This window comes from Belonocnema kinseyi, chromosome 10, assembly GCF_010883055.1.
Source record: "Belonocnema kinseyi isolate 2016_QV_RU_SX_M_011 chromosome 10, B_treatae_v1, whole genome shotgun sequence".
In the NCBI taxonomy this organism is placed as follows: Eukaryota; Metazoa; Arthropoda; class Insecta; order Hymenoptera; family Cynipidae; genus Belonocnema; species Belonocnema kinseyi.
This window is the reverse complement of record NC_046666.1, coordinates 44,522,163-44,546,340: the sequence shown is the minus strand read 5'-3', so window position 1 is coordinate 44,546,340 and position 24,178 is coordinate 44,522,163. Positions and strand designations below refer to the sequence as shown.

Below are 24,178 nucleotides of genomic sequence, written 5' to 3'. Positions count from 1 at the left end.
TAGAAGTTCCATCGAGATTGGAAATTTCAACGGAAAATAAAGAATAGAATGGACTGGGGACAGTGAATTCACAGACACGCGAGATATTCATAATGCACAGACCTTCGTTTAGATGCAACCAAAAGATAAATTGCATTGAAAGTGGTCTGCAGAACAACGTTGTTGCACTCAGCTATTGTCAATTTTTCATACAAAAAAAAAAATCGCGTGATCTGTAATGAAGGTCTTTATTCTTCCTTTTATTGCAATTAGTTCACATTCACAGGTGATAATAAATACAAAATTATCTAAATTGAAACCTAATTATTTTTTTAAGTAGATTAATAAAAGTTCAAGTCCCAAAAATGGAACGGATAAATTAGAGAATCTTAAATAAATGTAAAAGGTCTTTTTTTTGAAAGTTTGATTTTTTTTATCCTATTTTCATAAAAAATTCCCTATTTTCTCTTTAAATATATGATATTCAAAAGTATAATTTTTGTTATTTAAATCTTATAGAATTACTATATAATTTTAAAAAAAAATTTTTTAATTTTAATTTTTTTTAAATTTAATATTACTTACAGAATTATCTATTATATTTAATTTACTTTTTCTCAATTTGACTAATTTTTATCTAAACTATGTTGGACTCAAATAAAACTTTAAAGGTAAAATATTTTTTCTATGTGTCTATAAAAATTAAATATTTTTGAAGTTAACTATAATAAAGTACCAGAGCATGTCTATCCACATTCAAGATTATCTAGTTCAAACTTGAATAACTAATTAAAAATTTTAATTATTTTAGATATACTATAACAATTATTGCTTAACTAGGCCAAAATTTAAACAAAATATTACAAGATTTAAAACCGATCTAAATGAGATTTTTTGATTGTTAAATAATTTTATAAGTTATAGATTATAGAATTTAACAATTTTCAAAAACTGTTAGTAACGAGATTTTAACAATTTGGTAAATTTAAGCTCAATTATTGGTAGATGGTAAATATTTTTTCTTAAAATATACATTCCATATAATATGTAATTGATATAAAGATTTATGGAAACTTAAAAAAAACTCCTTCTCGTACTTTTTATTAAATGAAGAAACCTAAGGTTTTCTTTCGGCAAAGTAAAACCAAACATGGTCTTTTTATATTTTATTATTTAAACATTAAAATCAGTTGTTTATTTAAAATTGTTTTAACCCTCAGGATTTAATTTGAATGTTCATAGTCCAGCCTGCTAGTTGTACTTCGTACATTAAAAAAAATTGTAATAGATATTGTTTGCTTACAAAATTAAAAATTATAATTGTACGAAATAAAAAAATTTGGATTTTGTTATATTAGGCAATTTTTTAGACGTTTTAAATAAACAAGTTCTGAATCATCAATGAATTTTTAAAGAAAATTTAAAAAAATCAAAATTTAATAAAATTTGTTTTCTAATTAACAAAATTTGAATAATTCTTAAGATTACTGGGAAAGTTCTAAATGATTTTTTGTTTTTTAATTAATTTTAAATGAAGAATTAAAAAGATTTCATAAGATTTTCAAAGTTATGAAAAAAGAGTATAGAAGATCGTTAAGACATTAACATTTTTTTTCCTTATTTTTACGAAATTTTCAGGAAAAATGCAAATTATTCTAAAAGACATTTAGAAGGTTTAGATATATTGAAAATATTCAAAAAATTATTTAAAATTTGATGAAAAGATATTCAGCAATTTTTAAGAAAAATCAAGAATTCCTTATAAAAATTAATAATGAAATGTAGATTTTCTCAAGATTTTCAAACAAATTTCGAAGTTTTTAAAGAGTTTTTTTGAACGGGGTTGAGAACATAAAAAATGAGTCTTAAGGTTTCTGGGGGAGTTTTAAATAATTTTTTACTCTAAAAAATTAATTTTCAAATGAAAATTTGAAAAATTTCAGAAGATTTCTAAAAATGTCAATAAAAATCTGGAATGTTTTAAGTCATTTTTTTAGGTCTATAAGATTCTTTAAATATTAGGAATAATTTCATCAAGATTATAGGATGATTGAAAATTCAACTTGTATTGTAAAAATTTAATATTTTTTTGGTTAAAAACGTAACTAGTTAAAAATTAATCTTTTTCGGTTAAGGATTCAACTATTGCAGTTTTCGTAATTAATTTTTTTTTTCAAGATTCATCATTTTAGTTGAAAATTAATTTCTTGGATTAAAAATTGAACTATTTTGTAGAAAATTCGTCTTTTTGGTAAGAATTTAATATTTTGTTGTTGTTAAAAATGTAACTGGTTAAAAATTAGTCTTTTTCGGTTGAAGATTCAACAATTACATTTTTTTTTGAAGATTCAATGTTTCAGATGAAAATTAATTTTGTTGATTCAAAATGTTAATCTTTTACAGAAAATGCATCGTTTGGCAAAATCAATGTTTTTTATTTAAATTTAAAATCTTTTTTGTTTGATATATCATTTGTGCATTACATATTTTGTTGAAAATTTATCTTTTTTTTAAATTCTGATTAAATTTTTGATTCGGCGTGTCTGAAATACTCAACAATCTTTTTAGATATTCTAAAGAATCGTAAGTTAATTATGTTTATATCTTTTCTAAATGTAAAAATAAATGTTTGAATCTTTCCCCTGTTTCGTGAAAAATTTACCCTATTTCCTCTTTTGTGAGCTTTTAAACAAATTTTTTTTTAAATATGTCATGAAATCTGCAGTAACAGGTGTCACATTTCTAAACTCCTGAGAAGAGACATTTTTTTTGCAAGCAATTTATGGATCGATATCGATTTTCGAATACGGGAAGATTCGTGCCTTTAAACAATTGACAAATGCGGAATTGTCTTTGGGACACCAATCCATTTCCGCAGAGTTGGCATTCGAGGTCGCAGGACGAATATTGATTTTTTTCGTAGACTGGACAATGCTCATTATCGATCCAGTAAAAACTCCAGGGCTGTCCACTGTCCAGGTAATGGAACCTTTGGTATCCGATTCTTCGAACTGGTTGCAAAATGGTTCTAATCTGTCGATCTTGCTGTATTCTATAAAGTTTAAACGATGCTTGCAGATCTTCTTTCTAATAGAAATACACCTTTAAGTTTAATCCAAATTCTTTAAAATGGTTTCTTACTCAATTCTACTTGCAAAGAGGTTTTTTTTTTTTTTTTTAATTCAATGAGGTCTAGATAACATGATAAAATATTGTCTGTGTGTAGTCCCTCAAAATTAAGGAAGTTGAAAAGGGGTACCCGTGTGGAAATAACCCCATTTCGCCCTATTAAAAGTCGGGCACTAATCGGGGGCTAGTCGGGTTATTAATTTTGACAAAGTACCCAGTCAGGGACTAATGGGGGACTAGTTGCGCTTTTTATTGTCAAAATTTCAGTCGGGGCCTGCTCGGTGGTTGGTCAAGGGCTAGTCGGGCCTTTTTGTTCACTAATTTCCGTGCGGGTAATCTTCAGGCTCTGGTCGAGAGCTCTGGTCGGATTCTGATCCGGTTATTCTTATGTTTGTGTTTTCGGCGAGTTTTTATCAAATGAGGTAATATCTAAAAAAGCGTAATGATTTTTTTATTTTAAAACACTAAGAATATATTTAACAATAATTTTACACCGTTTTTGGAGATAAGATTTATTAATGTTAAATTCATCTCAAGTATACTTAATAAATAATTATTTAGTTAATAATTTTGTACGAAAATCAACTTTTTATAAAAATAACGATCAAAATCTTCAAAAAGACGTAATCTTATTTTTTTTGTAGTATTTTTAAGAAAATTGCGAATTTCTAGGAACATTTATAAATACCTTTATATGGAATTTTAAGAAAATCCATATTGGAAAAAATACATAGAGATGTAGGTGAAAAGTCTACCGAAAGTCATAAGACTCTAAATTTGTATAGATGCTTATTTTTTAATTTATCTGAAAGGTTTGCCATATGTAAATAAAGTCTAATCCTTCATGTAGTTGTAATTGGAAAGAGAAAAAGTTTTTGTATAATCAGTGAAGAGCAGTATCCTAGTAGTAAACTATTAAGCACGGTAGAGTTCAGATTTCGCTACCATCTTCATTTGAGTCTTGCGATTCTGGACTGGTAGCTTTCAAGAAAATCCGCAAGGGCGCGACGTGCCGCCTCTCGCGCAACAGAAATGACTCGTCGAGTGTTTAGGACAGCAGTCCACATGTAACGAAGCATAATTACCTGGAGCAGAGACTACTGTGACCAACATGGCGGTTCCTTCAGAGCGAAGCTCTTCCATTGCTGCCTTCCAGCTGAAGTTTTTTTTTAAAATTAATATTCTACAAATTTTTAGGAATTTTAGTTACATAAATCTATGTATTTTAAGCGTAGGATATGTTCTCCATTAAATCTTGGGTAAATTTGAGCACTTTTAAATATTTCAAAAAATGTTATGGAGATTTCCGTAAATAATAAGTATTTTGACAAACTTTTAGGGGATGTTCCACAAATTTTGGAGAGTTTGGTTAATATTCCACGTGGATGTATTATCATATGACCCCTAATAGTGTCCGATCAGGCCCCGACTAGGATAATTCGGGTCACCTGACTAGCCCCCGACTAATCTACCGTGACGCTACTGGTCGGAGGCTAGTCAGGTGACCCGACTAGTCCCCGAATTTAAGTGGGGTCGAATGGTCGGGAACCAGACTAGTTCCCCATTTGAATTTCTACACGGGTATGCTTTAGTCACCTTTCAGTTTAATCTAGATTCTTTCTAATAGATTCCGAGTCAATTCTCCTTGTAAACAAAATTTTTTTTAATTCGATAAGGTGTAGCTAACTTGTCAAAATATTGGCTGTGTGCAGTTCCGAAAAATTGGAGGAGTTGAAAAGTGGTACGGAATAGTCACCTATCAGTTTAATCTAGATTCTTTCAAATGTAGTTTCTTACTCAATTCTACTTGAAAAACTTTGCTTTTTCATTTGATGAGATGTATCTAACGTGTTAAAATATTGGGTATGTGTAGTCATAGCGAAAAATTGGGGAAGTTGAAAAAGGATACGGACTAGAGTCGCTTTTCAGTTTAATCTAGATTCTTTCAAATAGTTTCTCACACAATTTTAACTTGTTAAAATATTGGCTGTGTGCAGTTTCCCGGAACAATTGGGGAAGTTTAAAAGGGTGTAGACTAGTCACCTTTCAATTTTATTAGATTCTTTTAAATAATTTCATACTCAATTCTACGTGCAGAAACGTTTTTTAATTCAATGAGATCTAGCTAACTTGTTAAACTATTGACTGTATGTAGTTGTTCCGAAAAATTGGGGGAATTCAAAAAGGGTAGTGACTTATCACCTTTCAGTTTAATTAAGATTATTTCAAATAGTTTCTCACTCAATTCTACTTGCAAACACGTTTTTTTTTTAATTCGATGATATTTAGCTAACTTGTTGAAATATTGGCTGTCTGTAGTCTCCCGAAATATTGGCTGCCTGTAGTCTTCCGAAATATTGGAGAAGTTGAAAACGGTGTAGACTAGTCACCTTTCAATTTAATCTAGATTCTTTCAAATAATTTCTTACTCAATTCTACTTGGAAAAACGGGTTTTACTTTTTAATTCAATGAGATATAACTAACTTGTTAAAATATTAGCTGTATGTAGTCGTCCCGAAAAATGAGGGGAATTTATGAAGGGTAGTGACTTGTCAAATTTTAATTTAATTTAGATTCTTTTAAATATTTTCTTATTCAATTCTACTTGCAAAAACGGTTTTTAGTTTATAATTCAATGAGATCTAGCTAACTTTTTAAAATATTGGCTGTATGTAGTCGTCCCTAAAAATTGGAGGAATTCAAAAAAGGTAGTGCCTTTTGACCTTTTAGTTTAATCCAGATTATCTCAAATAGTTTTTCACTCGATTCTACTTGCAAAAACATTTTTTTTAATTCAATGAGATCTAACCAACTTGAAATATTGGTAGTGTTTTGTCGTCCTGAAAAATTGGGGGACATGGAAAAGGGTATTGACTAGTCCCGAATATTCGGATAAACTAGCTAAGCTTATGCAAAATATTGGGCTAGCCATCCTAAATTTCGGAATGCCTAGACACTTTGTAAAATATTATTATCTTAGGGGTCGTCCATAAACTACGTTAACAACTTTAAGGACTGGGTAAGGGGGAGGGGCTCACTGAAAGTAATGTTACGAACTTAAATATCCTTTAATTTAGGTGACAATTCTTCTATTTGATTACAATTATTTTTTTGAAAATGTAAACTATTTTGTCAACCAAAATTTGTTGTTCAAAAATTCAAGTACTTAGGTGAAAAGATCAACTACTTTATTAAAAATTCATTTTATTGGTTAAACATTAATCTCTTTTGTTCGAAATTTAACTTTACCATTTTTAAAAAATTAATTTTTTTGGATAAAAAATCAACTTTTGGGTTAAATATTTTGGTTCAAAAATTTTTTTCGGTTTTTTGGTATTAAGAATTAATTTTTTAACTGGAAATTTAACTATTCCATTTTTCGTTTGATCATGATATTTTTAATTAAAACTTGGTTTTTTTCTAGTTGAAAATTCAACAATTTGATTAAAGATTTATGTATTTCGTTGAGAATTTAGATTTTAGGTTAAAAACTAATCTGTTTTGATTCAGTATTTAACTATTTGTCTTCAAATTCATATATCTTGATTGGAAATTTATATGTTTGAGGATTCAACTATTTTGTTCAAAATCAGTCTTTTGGTAGAAAATTCGTCATTTATGGTAGAAAAGTGATTTTTTCTGGATTGAAAATTAATTTTTTGGTTGGTGTCTTTCTTGATTGAAAATTCATCTTTCTTGGTTGAAAATTTAACTTTCCTTTAACTAGTTTTTTAACTATTTAGTTAAAAATTTGTCTTTTTTGTCTCAATTCAACAGGTTTAAATTTCATTTTGTTTTAAAATTAATTCTAAACTCAAAATTTTTTAAATTCCATTTTTTGCTTTAAAAAATCTTTTTTATTTGAAAATTCTACTATTTGGTTTAAAATTCATCTTTCTTGATTGAATCTTCATATGTTTTGGTTGGTGATTCAACTGTTTTGTTCAAATTCGTGAATTTTTCGGGTTAAAAATTCAACAATCTTTTAAAAAATTCGCCTTTTTGGTTGATAATTCAACTGTTTTTGGTTGAATTTTAATCTTTTTTTCTTGAAAATTTCGACTATTTAGTTGAACCTTGTAGGATGAAAATTCAACTATTTTGATATTCATCCTTTATGGTAGAAAATTCAAATGTTTGATTAAAATGTTGTCCTTCTGGATTGAAAATTAATTTTGTACAGTAGAAAAGTAGTCTTTGTCGGTTGAAAATTGATCTAACTTGTTTGAAAGTGAGTTTCTTTATTGGTAGTTCAGCTGTCTTTTTGTGTTTAATTTTTTTTTCTCTTTTGTTAGAAAATATTTTTTGATTGCCAATTTAACTATTTTGTTGAAATATATTTCGACACCTTATGTAAGTTACACGGCAAAAATTGCAGGAAAAAATTCTACATACTTTCCATGGTTTACAACAAATAAAATAAAAATTCTATTAACTGATTCTGTGAGCATCAATTTTTTTTAAATTTAAAAATTAAAGCTACAAAAATTTGAATTTGAAATAATCAGGAAGGTAATAACGTTGACCACGAAAAATGTGTATACTTAACAAAATAAAAAAGAATAAAAAATATTCCGGTTTCAACACATTGTGTTTTGAAGAGAATCTAGAAAACTCGAAAATCCTTTTAGCTCTCTATTTTTCAAATTTTTTTTTTACGAAAGTTTATTTCGAAATTAGGACACACCTCAGTTTACTTTAATTTTATTGTTATTAAAAACTAGTTTCCTTAGTATTTAGACGTTTAAAGGAATAGCTGTTTAGCAAAAAGAAATAAAATTGAAAACAAAATTTGCATACTTTAAGTGTTTTGAGTATTCGAACCAAATTGAATTTCAAATCTTAGAATGATCAATAAAATGTTAAAAAACCTGCTTGGATCACTTTTATAGAATCAAAAACACATCAATATTATTTATATATAAGAACTAAAAACAGTGGAAAGAATATACTAACTTTTTAGTTTGTATCTTTTTTCATTAATAATTAATACACAAATTCAATCAATTTCTGGTAAATAACATTTTCATTAGTTTTGCATTAAAGAACTTGAGCATACATCAGTAAACAGGTGGTACCATAGAGGAGACCAGTACGAGGTGAATAGAAAAACTGTTGAAGTCACAGTATTCAGAAATATTGCAAAATAAATTATGTCAGCCATTTATCCTGAATTTTATAATTTTGTAACCCACTGAACTTTTATTTAAATGTTATTAATCCATATTTTTTCATCCATACGATGATTGGTTTTCGACATATTAAAAAAATGGTATGATTTTCAAACGGTGTCGTATTTAACAGGCAATTATGATGTTGGTTTCCACTTACTATCATAGAAATTAAAAATACGGAGGATTTACTTAAAAATCAGTCAATTTTTCTCATTCAGTTCGTACTGGTATTCACCCTGTACTGATATTCACCTCGTACTGATATTCACCTCGTACTGATATTCACCTCGTACTGATATTCACCTCGTACTGATATTCACGTCGTACTGATATTCACCTCGTACTGATATTCACCTCGTACTGATATTCACCTCGTACTGATATTCACCTCGTACTTATATTCACCTCGTACTGATATTCACCTCGTACTGGTATTCACCTCGTACTGGTATTCAGCTCATACTTGTATTCAGCTCATACTTGTATTCACTTCATACTGGTTTCCTCTACTCGTGATCAGCAATTTATTTTCTATTATTGTAAATAATGTTTAAATGCATAAAAGCAGGGTGGCCTTTGGACCGGGAAACCGGGAATTTTCTGAGACCGGGAAAGTCCGGTAAATGACAGTGAATTTATTTCTTGACCAGAAATTTTACCAATTTTCAAAAGAAAAATCGGTCCAAGTTCGATTTCAACCGTTTTTAAAATAATATGTTGAATTGATATCTTTTTCAATTATGATATCATTCAGTTTACCTTGCGTAATTCGAAAGTCTTTTACTTCACAAATAATTCATTTTAGATTTTTATTTTTAAGCGTATATTTTTAATTTAAAAAAGTTTTAAAGTGCAGTCATGAAGACCTAAACAATTAAAAAATAAAAGAGTTTGGAGTTGAAATTTTTTGTATAAAAACAGTTTTATTTTATCAGCTGTGGATATAAATTGTTCATCCCGTTATTTTGAAATATTTAAAAGTAAAGCATTTAAAACTTAATAGTTTTCCATAGAAAGTTTTGGATTGTTAAAATTTCTAAAAACTTTTGAACATTTAACGTTACTTTTTTATTGTTCTATTTACAAAGTGTTTAATTTGTAACTTAAATTGTTGAATTTTGATGTATAAATAATAATTGAACACTTATTGTTTGTAGAAAAAATTGGAGTAAATTTAAGAAATATTTTGAATTTTTGAAAGATTCAAAATTAATTTAAATTTTAAACGGATATCAAGTCATTTAAACGAAGTATGTGGGGATTTTTTCATAAGTTCTCAACATATTTTAAAATGAATAGAATTTTTCATACAATTTTTAGAAAATCCTGCAAATTAAAAATAATCTTAAAATCTTCCAGGGTATTTTAAAAATTTTTTGGAAATCTCTTAAAATGTTTTAAAATATTCTGTTAAACTAATTTTTCAAAGTGAAAATTCATTTTCAATTTTCCTATGAATACTCAAAAATTTTTTTATTCTTTTTGAGCCTTTCACAATTTTAAAAAAGCATCTAAATTTTTTGTTAGTCATCTGAAAAAATCGAAATTTAGTTTTAAATGATGTTGTGGGTATTTGCACCGAAATTTCGGTGCGAATAGCTGAATTTTATTGGTACACACACTTCGTTCAAATTATTTGAAATCATTTCAAGTTCTAAATTAATTTTGAATCTTTTAAAAACTTCTAATTACCTCCTAAAATTAGTCTAATTTTTTCTCCAAATAATAAGTGTTCAATTGTTATTTATAAATCCGAATTTCCAGGAAATTTGTTTAAATTCGCAGCATTTTCTAAAAGTTATAGACCAAATTCAGTTAATTTTAACAGTAATTTAGAAGTTCTAACAATTTTTTTTTCAAATAATTTAAAATTTAAAAAATTTAAAAATAACTTCTAGATTTCTCAAGATTTCGAAATAAAATCTTGAAGGTTTTCAAGGTTGCCTAAGTTGCTTAAAATTAAAATAATTTAACACTTATTTTCAGAACTTTTACATTTAAAAAAAATTTACTTTTTCAATTTTTAATTTTTCTAGCCTAAAATAACTTTAATAATTATTTAAATTTGAATAATATTTATTATATTATTAATTTATTAATCATTATTAGATCTTTAATAAGAATTAGTTTACTTTATTCATTAAATTCAATTAAATTGATTATAGGAATATCTTCTATTAATCATGTAAGATGAATATTATTAATTTTAATAATTAATACAAAAATATTTATTTTTAATTTGTTAATTTATTCGAACAAAAAAAAAACCGAGAAATGACCGGGAATTTTTTTCTTCGATTAAAACAGTCACCCTGAATCGTTGTCTTTATTGGTCGGTAAAAACGCGCGGGAATTTCAAATTGCCTGATCACTGTATACCCTGTTCATGCCATAATCCATTTCAAATTCATAAATAAATAAAATTCATCATGCAGGTTCTAATTAATGCCATCCTTTTGTCATGTCTTTCTTCATATTGGTCGCGAGAGAATCCAGTCATGATGCCATATTCAAATCGTCGGCCTGCCAAGAAGCACCGCGTCTTACAATTAGGTACTAACGTTGGTGTTAGATAATCGTGTGTCGTGTGCCGAGAAGTATTTTTTTTCTATACAGTACCTACACGTTTGATGTTGGTTTGCCGTTTCTTTCTATTTAATTTGGCGACACTTTATTTCTTTTGATTGTTTCGTGTCGCCTTTAAAAATTCACGTGAGAGCATCGTCATAGTGTTTACCAATGCTTCCTTACGCTTTTCACTCTTTTTGAGTTCTCCACTCTTATTCACATTTTCAATACTTTTTTTCACATGGGCCAGTATACATCAAAATAATCAGAATCTGCAAATGGTCGTTCGATTTTAATAAAACTTTGTGAAAATATAGTGCTATTTAAGAGACATTTGGTGCCGAAACAATTTATATTTGTTTGAAGTAAATAAATTTATAATAATAAAATAAAATAATAATTTATATTTGTTTGACGAAAATAAATTTATAATAATAAAATAAAATAATTATACCAGAATTTGTTTTCTGACTGCAACTTTTATAAGAAATTTAACAAATATTAGTATTTGATTAGAATTAGTTAAGAATAACTCAATTATAAACAAAGAATGAGCTTCATTTTTCCGGAATTAACTTTTTACTTGTTGTCACATTTTTTAACTTGAAAAAATTATTTAACTAATTATTTAATCAATCTTTATAAAGAAATATGCATTTTGATATTCTTTCATGGAATTCTTTTTATTTGATACCGTGAAAAATTAGGCTGATTCATAAAACATTTAAAATAAAAATTGGTTGTATAATTAGAAAAAAAATTTTTTTGGCAAGTCATTTCTAGTTGATTCTATTAAATAATTACACCTATTAATGAAAAATGATCAAAATTTGTATTTGTTAAAAAAATTGTTAAAATAATTAATAGGTAGCAGCTATTCTTAAGTAATTTTAATCGTAAATTAATATCGGTCATATTTCATGTAAAAGCGATGGATTTAAAATAGCTCATCATTGTGAATCACGAAAAAATTAATTTCGTCCATTATTTTGTAATTATTTTTAGTTAGGCATGAAATTGTTTTATGATTGGTTTTAATGAATTTAAAAATCTTAAACGACATAATATCACTATAAATCTAAAAAAAGTTCAAACTTTACTATTAAATAAAAAAAATTTTTTAGTTGTAGTACGTTATCCGCTCTTACCTATTTTTATCAAAAAGGGTGCTTTTACCCCATTGTTTGACTCTGGAAGAACAGTGCAATATTGACCAAAAATTAAATTCAAACATTTTTAAAACTTTTTTTTGTCAAAATTTAGAATTTTCTTTTTTTTTCAGAAATATCTATAATTTGAACAAATTTATGCTTAAATTCAACATGGCGTAACTCCTGTAACTGTTTTATTTAAAAAAAATTTTAAATATAATTTCACTAATTTAAATTTAAATCGAACATTCTACTTACAGATCCTAATATTTATGGTGTATACTGGCCCAAATTTTTTGTTTTGTTATTTTTCTTCAGCTAAAACACTGTTTTTTTAAACGCCCAAAAAGCTGCATAACTTCCGTATCCGGTCCCTCAATCACTTTGTTTGGTGTTACGTGTTTGGTTTTGGTAGTTATACCAGAGGGACGTTTTGCGGAATTCAGATCTTGAAGCTTTTCCAGTAACCTTTGTGTTTTTTTTATTTTTCGAGTTTTTACTGTTGCTTGAAGGATATTTTTGGATTTTTGTTTGGTAAAGGGAAAAGTTGAAATTGGGTTTGTAATTTAAGGTTACTGGGATGAGCATTCTATGGATCACTAAATGATACCTTCGTTAATATTTAGCAAGGAATATTTTGAGTTTTTTCTCAGATCCACTTGTACATTCTTAAAAAAATATGTAAGTATTGAATTAAAAAAATAAATATTCTATTAAAATTGATTTGGTTTAGTATGAACATTTTAGAATCTATTTAATTAAGAAATAGGAAATTGTTGGTTACAAGAAATGTAATTTAATTAATAGAGAGTCAATTCAGTGACTGACTTTTTAGCTTAACATAATTTTAATTAATAACTACCATTAGGTGCATTATTATTCTCAAGTATACCCACAAAAAAATTTAAGTTACCCGATCTAAGTTAAAATTGAGCAAAGTGTTGTCCTATTGGATAGTAGTTTATGGGACTAAAATTTTATTGGAAAAAGCTTTTTTGAAAAAAATAAATATTTAACCTTCAAAAACGAAGGTCAACAAAAAATTTTAATTTTTCAGAAATGGCAAATTTTTTCTTAAAATAAAACCTTGAGATTAAAAAGTGGGATTTTCATTTTTTATTTTTTAAAATTAGCTTCGAATGATTTTGCCTATATGCCGTTTGCTTTATTTTAAAATCTTTTAATGTCAATAAGTGAATTATTTTGGTCGTAATTGTTTTTTGAAAAAATATATATTTTACCTTCAAAAATGAAGATCAAGAATAAATTTGACTTATTTCATCCTTTATTTAAGCTAGAAAGAAAACTTGGATTTTTTATTTGAAAACCTTGAGTTTAAAAAGTGAATTTTAATTTTTGTGTAAAAATACTTTAGAATATCCGTATGCGTACGCACACATCACTATTGCATCTCAAGGTTCTTGTCCTATGAGGAAAATCTCATTTATTCTTGACTTATATTTTTGAAGTTAAAATATTTATTTTTTCGAACAATGGTTACAGCTAATGAAAAGGTCGTGAAACTCCCCATTTGAACTGTAAAAACTGAAGTCTCAGTTTTTAACCTCAAAGCTTTTGAGATAAAAATAAAATGAAAAATTTACCTCTGTTCTTAAAAGTCAAATTTATTTTTGACCTTCATTTTTAAAGCACAATCATTTATTTTTAAAAATGCTTATGATATTATCCGAGTGACAATTTTGTCCCCCACAAACTGCTATCCAAAAGCAAAAAATGTATTTTTCAAATTTTTTTTGTCGACTTTAACTTTTTAATTTCGAAATTCTAAAAGAAAGAAACCAAATTTAATATCTAGCCTGAAAAGCTGTGAAAAAAGTCAAATTTATTTTTTAATTTCATTTTTGAAAGCCAAATATTTGACTTAAATCGGACCAATTCGATTTTTGAGTTGTTGCACTTAAGAAATAATGCCCCAGAAGTAGAATTGTTTTAAAATTCTAATTTCGAAAGACGAAATCAGAAACTACTTTTGAATTTATTTATATTTTTGCACGCATTTAAATACCATCTATTTTCTGCTTCAATAAGTAAATATTTATTATCTAGGATAAACTAACGTTTACAGTTCATTTTTCTAATTTTTGTTTTAATGTGAGTGTTTATAAAAAACAAATTATTTTTTAATTGGAACGCATTGAAAATATTTTTAGTCGTATGTCTATATCATAAATTTGCTTAATCATGTTGTATGCTAGGAACGAAGGTAGCATTTAAGTCTTATTATTCTTCTACACCAACTCATGATTTTCTGTTTACACAATTACACAATTACGCAAATACGCAAACAAACGAAATACTGTCGTAACAAAATACCTTCTGAATAAAGTCACACAAGTATCAGAATTTATATTAGAGACAACTTTCTTGAATTAAAAAATTGAACAATTGTTTTTCAAGAATTTAAGTTATAATTGAAAAATTCATTTTTCTTTTAAATGAATACAGTAAATAGTAGTTTATTTTTTATCAGCAGTTTACATACTTCAAATTGTTAATAGATTCTTTCTGATAAAATTTAAAAGAAAATAATTCGGTGAAGGTGATTTGCTTCATTTTAAAAAATAATTAAATATAAACTTTCGTGGCATGAAGTTTATTTTTTAAGAGATCAACATATGAACGGAAGTTAGAAGAACAATTATTTTTGAATGATAAATTAAAAAATGTGCAAATAATTCAAAATAATAACTGTTCTTCTAACTTCAGTTCATATCGTCACCTATTGAGAAATGACCTATATACTATGAAATTTTAAACTTAATTATTCTCAAAATAAAGCAAAACACCGTAAAAAAATATGCAGAGTAAGTAGATAATATTAGAATTTAAACAATAATGTGTACACCATAAAGTGTTAAATGAACTCTAAATGAACTCTAAATGAAATACCATCTACAGCATTTAAAAATAAGAAAATTTAAAACTTTATTTAAAAATATAACTTTTTATTTTAAATAAGGAATGTTTAAAAACACTTCTTTATTAAATTTTTTTGTTCATTGCTGAAATACCGGCTTTTACTCGAAAATCGGAAATTATAGAAAAAGTTCTACACAAAATTGTTTTGTACGAAGAAGGTATTTAATTACGCCCCGGAGCAGATCTCTTCATAATTAAAAAAAAAAAACTTTCATCAAAATTCTACTATTAATAAATCATTCAAAATTACATGGCTGCTAAACAGTCACTCAAGTCAACTTTTTTCATATCACTTTTTTCAGATAAGTCAAAATTGTCACTTTTTTAAAAAAATAAGAGTTTAGCTACTTTTTTTAAATAAATTGAAATAGAGCCCAAGAATTTCAGAATTAAATTGAATGTTTTTTAAATTCTTTGAATTCCTTAGCTTTTTGGAGTTTTTTGGAATTTTAAAAATTCTTTTAAATTTAAATTCGCCCAAAATTCTTTGAAATTATCTTGAAATCTAGTGAATTCAATGGATATTTTTAAAATTATTTTTGGATTAAATTACCCTGAACACTTTTAAATTCACCGTCAATTCCTATGGATTTTATTATATTCCTATCCAATAATTCTGTTCACTTCAATTTGTCTGAATTTCATAGATTTTTTTTGTTATTAAAATTTTTTCCATTTATTTAAATTATTGTTAATTCAACTTGATTTTTTATGAATTCTAATAAATTCTCTTGAATTCTTCTAAATTCACTCCAATTGTACTGAAATCAGTGAAAAATTTTGCATCTTTTGAATTTTTCTCAATATATTTGAATTCATCTGGAATTAACCCTGAATTCTTTTACATTCTTTTGAATTATTTTAAATTTATCCTGAAGTTTTTTAATTCTTCCTGAAGCCGTTGAAACTCACCTTGAATTCTTAGGCGTTTAGTCAAAGTTCTTTGAATTCCATTGCAATTTTCTCAATTCATTTCAAATTTAATGAATTCAATACATTTTTAAAAATATTTTTGAATTGTTTTTAATTCACTTGAATGTCTATGATTTTTATCGAATTCTCCTCATTTGAAATTGACTGATTTCTTATTAATTTATCCTGAATTCTTTAAAATTATTTTAAATAAGAAAAATTATCCCTAATTCATTACAGTTTTAAAAAAACTTTTCTAAATTGATTACAATTTTTCTGTAATCCATAGAATATTTAGGATTAATTTTGTTTTCAATTTATTTTAATTTACATGTTATTCACCCTGAATTCTTTTTAATTCTATGGCATTATCCGTAATTTTGTTTAATTCTCCCATAAATTCATTTGAATTCACTTGGATTTTTTAGATTCACTTAATTCAATTCAATTCATTACATTTTTTTTAATTCACCCCGAAAATTTTAAACTCGCCTTACATGCTTAGGAACTTCAACATTTTCTTTTACATATCTTTGAGTTTCTCTAAATTTATTTCGAATTGAATGAATTGAAATAATTTTTTGTAAGACTTTTGAATTGTTTATGATTCAGTGCAACATTTAGGAATTTCATTGAATTTTTTTCATTTCCATGAATTTTCTGTAAAATTAACTTTTTCTAAATTCCCTCGAATTTCATTGAATTCTTTAATTTTTTCTTTTTTAAATTCTTTCGATTCACTTGAATTCTGTTTAATTCACTCTGAATTTTATTTGTCTCCATTGTATTCCATTCTATGGAAACTTTGTCATTTTTGAAATTTTTTTCAATTATATTTGTTCAAATTCTTATGAATTTCAATAATTACTTAAATCCTTCCAAATTTACTCCATTTTACTAAAATCAGTTGAATATTTAGAACTAATTGGATTTTGCTTTATTCATTTGAATTTATTTGAAATTTATTTCTGAATTCTTATTCATTTATCCCGATTTCCGTTAAAATATCTATTTCTCTTGTATTTTTTTACTCGTTGAATTCTTTTGAATTCTTCTTAATTCACTTGAATTCTTTCAAATTGACTTGTAATTTATTAAATTCACTGCAATTTTACTGAAATTAGTGCAATATTTTTTATTAAATATTTGTTTACTTTACTTATATTTTTTAAACATTCAATTTAATTTATTATAAATTTCATCCGAATCGTTTTAATAACTATAAATTCAAGAGAACATTAGTCATTTTTAGTCAATTCCTGTTAATACACTTTCAACTTATCAATCAATATATAATCTTAATACAAAAAAATCAGTAAAAAAATAGAACGAAGAAATCTGTTCAAAATCTGGGAAGCTTCGGTATGTACACTCCACCTTGACCAATATTCACAATCTACTCCTTCTAACATCCTAAATATAAAAAAAAGAAATAAAAAAAAAAAAAGAATAAACTTCCAGGGAAGAAGGTGTTCTGATTAAAACTAGTTTTTCTTGCAGTGTACCACCTGGTTATATGTACCAATCACCGTACCTGACAGCCGCGGCCCCGGGAGGCCTGGTACCACTTCCGGCGACGCAGCTGAGCCACGCAGCCGCCGTAGCTGCTGCCTCGCAGTTCTACGAGTACCAGAATGCAGCAGCCGCTGCAGCGACCTATCCTGGAACATCGTACAACTTCGCCGAGGCGTACTCGCCCTATTCTAGTGCAGCGGCCGCCGGTATGTGTTTGAAAAACGCTACGAGCAAAGGCAACGACACCAACCTGACTCACCTACACCACAGTCAGCACAGCAACCTCAACCAGACCCTGCTGGCACAACATCGCTTGGGAAAAGCGCTCCTGCCACAATATCTGCCAACCATACTCCGCGGCAATGGTAGCGATTCTAAAAAATATCAGAGAATGAAACAAAATAGTATATTATGCACCTAGGCGGAAAAGAGGGACTTTATTCACGAGTTTGCGAACCGAAGACGAGTCTTTGGCTCATGCTTGCTCGCCTATGACTCGTCTTTCTCCCTCATAATTTATACGATATTTTATTTAACAAATGCATGGACATGGCCAGGCTTTTTATGTCTGGGGAGCGAACCTGAAAATCTCCTTTTCAGCTCACAGCTATATTATGGCTATTATAGGGTGGCCGCTGGACCGTGAAACCGGGAAATGACCGAGAATTTTCTGAGACCGGAAAAAAATGGGAAATGACAGTGAATTTATTTCTTGACCGGGAATTTAAGAAATAATAATTTAAAAAAATTTAAACAATAATAATAAGTGATTGAAACAATAAATTTTTCAACTTTAGTTAGTTAACCGCCTCACTATAATTTAAAATTGGAGAAAAAAGTTTAAAATTAAACAAAAAACCGCAAATTTCTAGCATTTTACAAATTGAATCTTATTAACAATAATAATGAATTGTTTAAACAATTTATTTGAGAATTTAATTATGATTTGTTTATATATTTTTGTTCTACTAGAAAATTAAAAAATCGCAAACCTTAATTCTCTTACAAATTTAATGCTGAACATTCCTAACAAAAATAACTTTAGAATCGGTTAAGAAACATGACCTGCGAGCGATAATAAACAGTAAATTCCTATTCAATTTTTTATATTTTTTCTTATTATATTAAAAAAAAGGAGAAGAATTTGACTCAAATTTTGTAAAAATTTTCCTTTAATATCAAGGAACACATTGTGATATTTTTTGCGCAGTGAATTTCCCAATTTGGTTATTTTCAGATATTTTTCGGTTTTTCGGCAATACCGAATTTTTAGGCGTATATTTTTAATTTGAAGAAATTTTTTAATTTAAAGTGCAGTTTTGAAGACTTAAACAAATTAAAATTAAAAGCGGTTGAAGTTGAAAATGTTTCATAAAAAAAAGTTTCATTTTATGAACTATAAATTTAATGAAACAATTGAATTATTATAAAAATGGATCTATACTTTAAGTATTAGAAACTAAACAATAATTGCTTTTATAAAACGATTCTAAATTCGTTTCAAGTTTAAGAATTTCCAGATTGTAAATTTTTCAAATCAATTTTCAACTTGAAATTAAATTAATAATATATTCATAAATAAAGGCTTTTATTAAATTAAAAATATTGGTTTAGTCTGAATTATTCAAATTTTAATGCATTTTATTTGAAATTTTTTAATTAAGAAAAAGGAGAATTATTTCATATTTAGAAATATTCGAGTGTTAATTTAAGACGAGTGAATTGAAGTCAAATATTTAAAAGTAAACAATTTGAAACTAAATGGTTTGACATGGAAAGCTTTGAGTTGTTAAAATTTCGAAAATCTTTTAAAATTTCAACGTTACAATATTTATTATTCTATTTAAAAAATGTTTAATTTGAAACTTAAATTGTTTAATTTTGATGCATAAATAATAATTGAACAATAATTATTTGTAGAAAAAATATGAGTGATTGCAACAAATGTTTAGAAGTTTGGAAAAGATTTAAAATTAATTTAAAACTTAAAATGACATCAAGTAATTTAAAAGAAGTGTGTGCAATTTTTTCAGAATTTTTAAATATATATTAAAATGAATAGAATTTTTCCTATAATTTTTAGAAAATCTTGCAAATTATAAAAAAAAATCTTTCAAATCTGCCAGGGGTTTTTTTTTTTTTGAAAATTTTGGAAATATCTTAAAAATCTTTTTAACTATTCTGTTAAAAAAATTTTTTAAAATAATTTAAAATTTGACAAAATTTAAAACAACTTCTAAATTTCTTGACGTTTTAAAATAAAATTTTATTATCTTTTCAAGGATGCTTCAACTATTTAAAATGAAAATAATTTAACTTCTAATTTAAGAACCTTTAAGTTATAAAAAAGATTGGAATTTCAATATTTTTAATATTTCTAGCCTAGAATAACTCAATAATATAATTTTGAAAATTTTCAAAGTTCTTTGATTGATTCTTTAATTTAGAATATTATAAATGTTAACGTGGACTTATATTTTCGGAACTTATAATTTATGAATACAAAAAATTCTGAATTTTGCAGTTTAAATTCATTAAACTTGAAATTATTCAGAATATAAAAACATTTAAAATTCAATTTTAAAAGTTTAAAATTCAAGAGTTCCACTTTGAATGCTTTAATTTGTTTTAATTTGTTTTAATTTGTTTTAATTTGTTCCATTTACTTGAATTATTTTTTATTTGTCTTCTTTTTGTATGAATTTTAACGAATTCTCTTCAATTCCCTTGCATTCTTCTAAATTCATTCCAGATTTTTCTGAAATCAATGGAATATTTGGCATTTATTTTTTTTCAATTCATTTGAATTCCCCTGAATTCTTTTGAATTTTTTTAAATTCATCCTAATTTTTTTTAAACTCTCAAAGCTTTAAAATGCACTTATATAATTTTTTATATATGCCTGTGAGTTTAAAAGAGGATTTTCAGGTTCGCTTCACAGACATGAGGAACGATCGTATTCATGCATATTGTAAATAAAATAGGCTACGCGCAACGGGCCTCTTTGACGTTGATAGCAGCGCCATCTGGCAAGTGAACTATTTGTTGGCTCGAATTAATTAAGGAATGATAATTAATTAATAATTTTAAAAAAATAGGCAAGATTAATTCGGTTCTTTCAATAATATTATCAGGGTGTCAACTAATCGGAAAAATACGGTAAAATCGGGAAATAACCGGGAAATAAAATAAAATGGAAAGTACAGATTCGAGTCGGAAATTACATTTAAAGTTTTGGAAAAAGTGAATTTTTAAAGGTTTCAAGAGAATCTAACAATTTTCTTAAAATTTGTAATAATTTATTATTCAATAAAATTAATTTTAAGAGAATTTTTCTTCAGAAAATTTCAAACGATTTTCAAAATTGGCAAAAAAAGAATCCGACAGATTTTAAGGTCATTTTTCTAATGAGGCCGAATTTAATTTTTTTAAATGCCATAATTCTAAAAGATATTTAGAAGGGTTAGAAAATTATGTAGATTTTTTTGTTAATTCTAGCAACAATCAGGATCAGTTTAAAAGATATTTAAAAGTTTTAAAAAGATTAAAACAAAAATTTGAAAACCTTTAAATATTTTTTTATACGTTTGAATTTTAGCTACTTTGCTGAAAATTCGTTTTTCTTTAAATTCATTTGTTTGACTGAAACTTTAACTTTTGAAAATATTCTAAATTTATTTATTTTGTTAAAAATTCATCATTTTGGTAAAAATTAATGTTCTGAATGGGAATTGATCTTTTTGCTAGAAAGTCTACTCGATTTAAAATTATTTTTGTTCGAAAATTTAATTTTTCGCATTTAAAATTTAATTACTCAGTTAAAAATGTAACTGTTTTACTGTCAATTCATATTTTTTGGATCAAGTTTTTTTTTGTTGAAATTTAACATCTTAGTTAAAATTTGACCTACTTTGTTAAAATTTCTTTTTTTTTTAAATTAAGATTCATCATATTCGTTAGAAATTTGATCTTTTCTGTAGAAAATTTAATTGATTTAAAATGATTTTTATTTAAATTTGCACATTGCAAATTTCATTTTTTGGTTAAAAATATAACTATTTTTTTTTATATTCATCTTTTTTTTATGCATATTCTTTAGTTAAATTTTGTTACTTATTTTGTTGAAAATTGGTCTGTTTTGGTAAAAATTTAATATTTTTTGGTGAAAAATTCAACTGTTTTGTTGAAAATTCATTCTTTTTAAAAAATAATTTAAAATTCCAAAAGATTTCAACATTTTTTAACAAAATGTGAATTTTTGACTGCTTTGAAACAAAATTTAAAAGCGTTGTAAGAGTTTTCTAAGGTTTCAAGAGAATAGAAAATTTTTCTTAACATTCATGGAGAAATTTCACATGATTTTTTAATTTTGAAAAATGAATTCTAAGAGAAAATCCAAAAAAATTCAAAAATATTTTAAAGGATTTTCAGAATTGTAAAAAAATAATCCCAAAGATTTTAAGGTTATATTTCTAATTATGCAGAATTTTTATTAATTTGGAGCAATACTATAATTGTAAAAGATATTTAGAAGGTTTAGAAGTTTTAAACAGATTTTTCATATTTTGATTTTAAAAATATTTTTAAAAATTTGATTTTGTTGTTGAAAATTGAACTATTTTGTTGAAAATTCGTTTTCTTTTGTTTGAAAATTCATTTACTTAACTGAAAATGTAAATTGTGAAAATATAGAAAATTTATTTATTTTGTTAAAATTTTGTCTTTTTGGTAGAAAATTAGTGTTCTGATTAAAAATTCTTTTTTTTTCTGGAAAATTTAATTACTTGGCTTAAAATTTTTCCTTACAAATTAAAATATTTTTGAATTGAAATGTCGAATATTACATTTTTTTCTCGAGATTTTTTATTTTTTCATTGAAAATAATTATTATAATGGTATAAATTTTAATGGTAAATTAAAAATTAATGGTAAATTATAATGGTAAATTTTGGTTAAAAATTCAACTGTTTTTTTTAATTCGTCCTGTTTTTTTAAATGAATTTTTTTGAATATTTCAAAATTATTGAACAAAATGTGTATTCTTTACAATTTTAAAACAAAATTTAAAAGTTTTAAGAATTTTAAGATTCATGGGAAATTTTTTAATGATTTTTTTTTATTTCGATTAATTAATTTCAAGAAAAAAAATATATTTCAAAGGATTTCCTGCAATTTAAAAAAAGAATACAGACGATTTTAAAGTTGAATATTTCAATTTTGCGTAATAACAAAGTTTAAAAAAAAATTTCGAATAACTTTAGGAGATATATAAAAGTTTTGAAACAATTACAAAATAATTTTAATCTTTTTAAGATATCAGCAAATTTAAACAAAAATTATTTTTTTTTATAATCTCGAAGAAAAAATTAAAATAGAGTTTTTAATTTCTTTTTTATTATCGATGGATTATTGATTATAAACATTAAAGATTTATTACAAAAAATCCAATAAAAATATTATTTTTTAAAATGTTAAGTTAAATTGTCTAAAATTACATTTAAAAAAATTTTGGGAAGCACGTTTTTATTCGTGCTTATAGTAAAAAGGGGTTTTGATATTGATAAACCGGAAAAAGACCCGGCAAAAGGGGGAAATTTGCCAGGGAAAAATTAGTAGACACCTTGAATTATATTTAGATCAAAAATTTATTATTTGATATATTCTTTTTCGTTAATTTTGTATCGAAGTTCAGATTTCTTTCCAATAGTTCCAAATTGGTGGCGCGGTCGTCTTTAGACAATTGGTGTATCAGATTGAGGGTCAAGAATTATAGGAAAAAAATTTTGGTTGAAGAATTATTCCAGCTGAAAATGCTTAACATCTTTTAAAATATATTCGTTTTTTTTTATTTAAAATTTTATAATGAGTTGCAAATTTAATTGAAAAATATTCCATTTGACAGGATTCCTGTAATTTAATTTTTTCTCAGTAGGTATTGAAACAGCGATTGGTTAAACAAATATATCAAATTTACTAGAATTTTTTATATATATAACTCATCAACTGAAATTTATTTTCTTTGCTACAGTAGAATTTTTAGATTTGCGATAGAATTATTTTTCTAAAGTAAATTGCTTCTGGGGAAACGTGGTATAATTTGCAGTAATAGTTAAAAAAATATTTCACTTCTTAGGCTTAAAATCCTTATTAAAAAGAACTTAGATAATTTTCTCTAATACTCTTTAGAACTTTTTTTTTATTATCAGGGTCGCTACCGCTTGAATTCTTTTTTTAAATTTATTCACCAGCTTGTAGTTCATGCATTTATTTTCATTTAGGATTGGTCTTATTAATGAAGATTTTTAACTTTAAGATTGTAAACTCTAAACCAATTTTTCATAATAGTCCCTAGCGGACCCTTTTTTTCGCATTTATTCACTATTTCAAATATAACTCAAGACTCTTTTTATCTTTTTGCAGTCATATTGATTTATTTGTTGGAAAATTACAAAATAAAAGCTGTTTTACTTTTTAATTTTTTAACATATAAATAAATAAAATACAAAAATATAAATGCGTAAAACGATAAAAAAGAGTTCTATGTGAAGTTGTGAATAAATGTGCAAAAGAATGAAAATATGCCCTAGCGGAACGGAAAGGTCATACAAGCACTAGATCCGCTAGGGGTGCTTTTTCGTAGTTCCAAATATTTAATTAACAAAGCATGAAAATTAAACATAAAATATTGATGCACGCTTTATTGTATCAACCTAATTTGTTTGTTAAAAAAGAGTTCAGTAAAAAAATAACCAGAATGTGTGAGAAAACGTAGAAAAAGGTGAAAGGGAATGATAGGAGGAAAATTGAAA

General features: G+C 25.9%; 1 protein-coding gene across 3 annotated transcripts in view; it reads left to right on the top strand.

The window, feature by feature from the left end:
• The window catches only part of LOC117182320 (RNA-binding protein 24-like), a 102,937-nt gene that overhangs the window by 67,065 nt on the left and 11,694 nt on the right, over positions 1 to 24,178 (top strand). The window contains exons 5-6 of one of the 3 annotated variants that reach the window (XM_033375476.1): positions 10,780 to 10,836; positions 17,355 to 17,575. In XM_033375476.1, the coding sequence (XP_033231367.1) occupies positions 10,780 to 10,836; positions 17,355 to 17,575 (278 nt within the window). Of the gene's footprint in view, positions 1 to 10,779; positions 10,837 to 17,342; positions 17,735 to 24,178 lie in introns of all 3 variants that reach the window. The other 2 variants (XM_033375475.1, XM_033375477.1) reach the window with 2 other exon arrangements.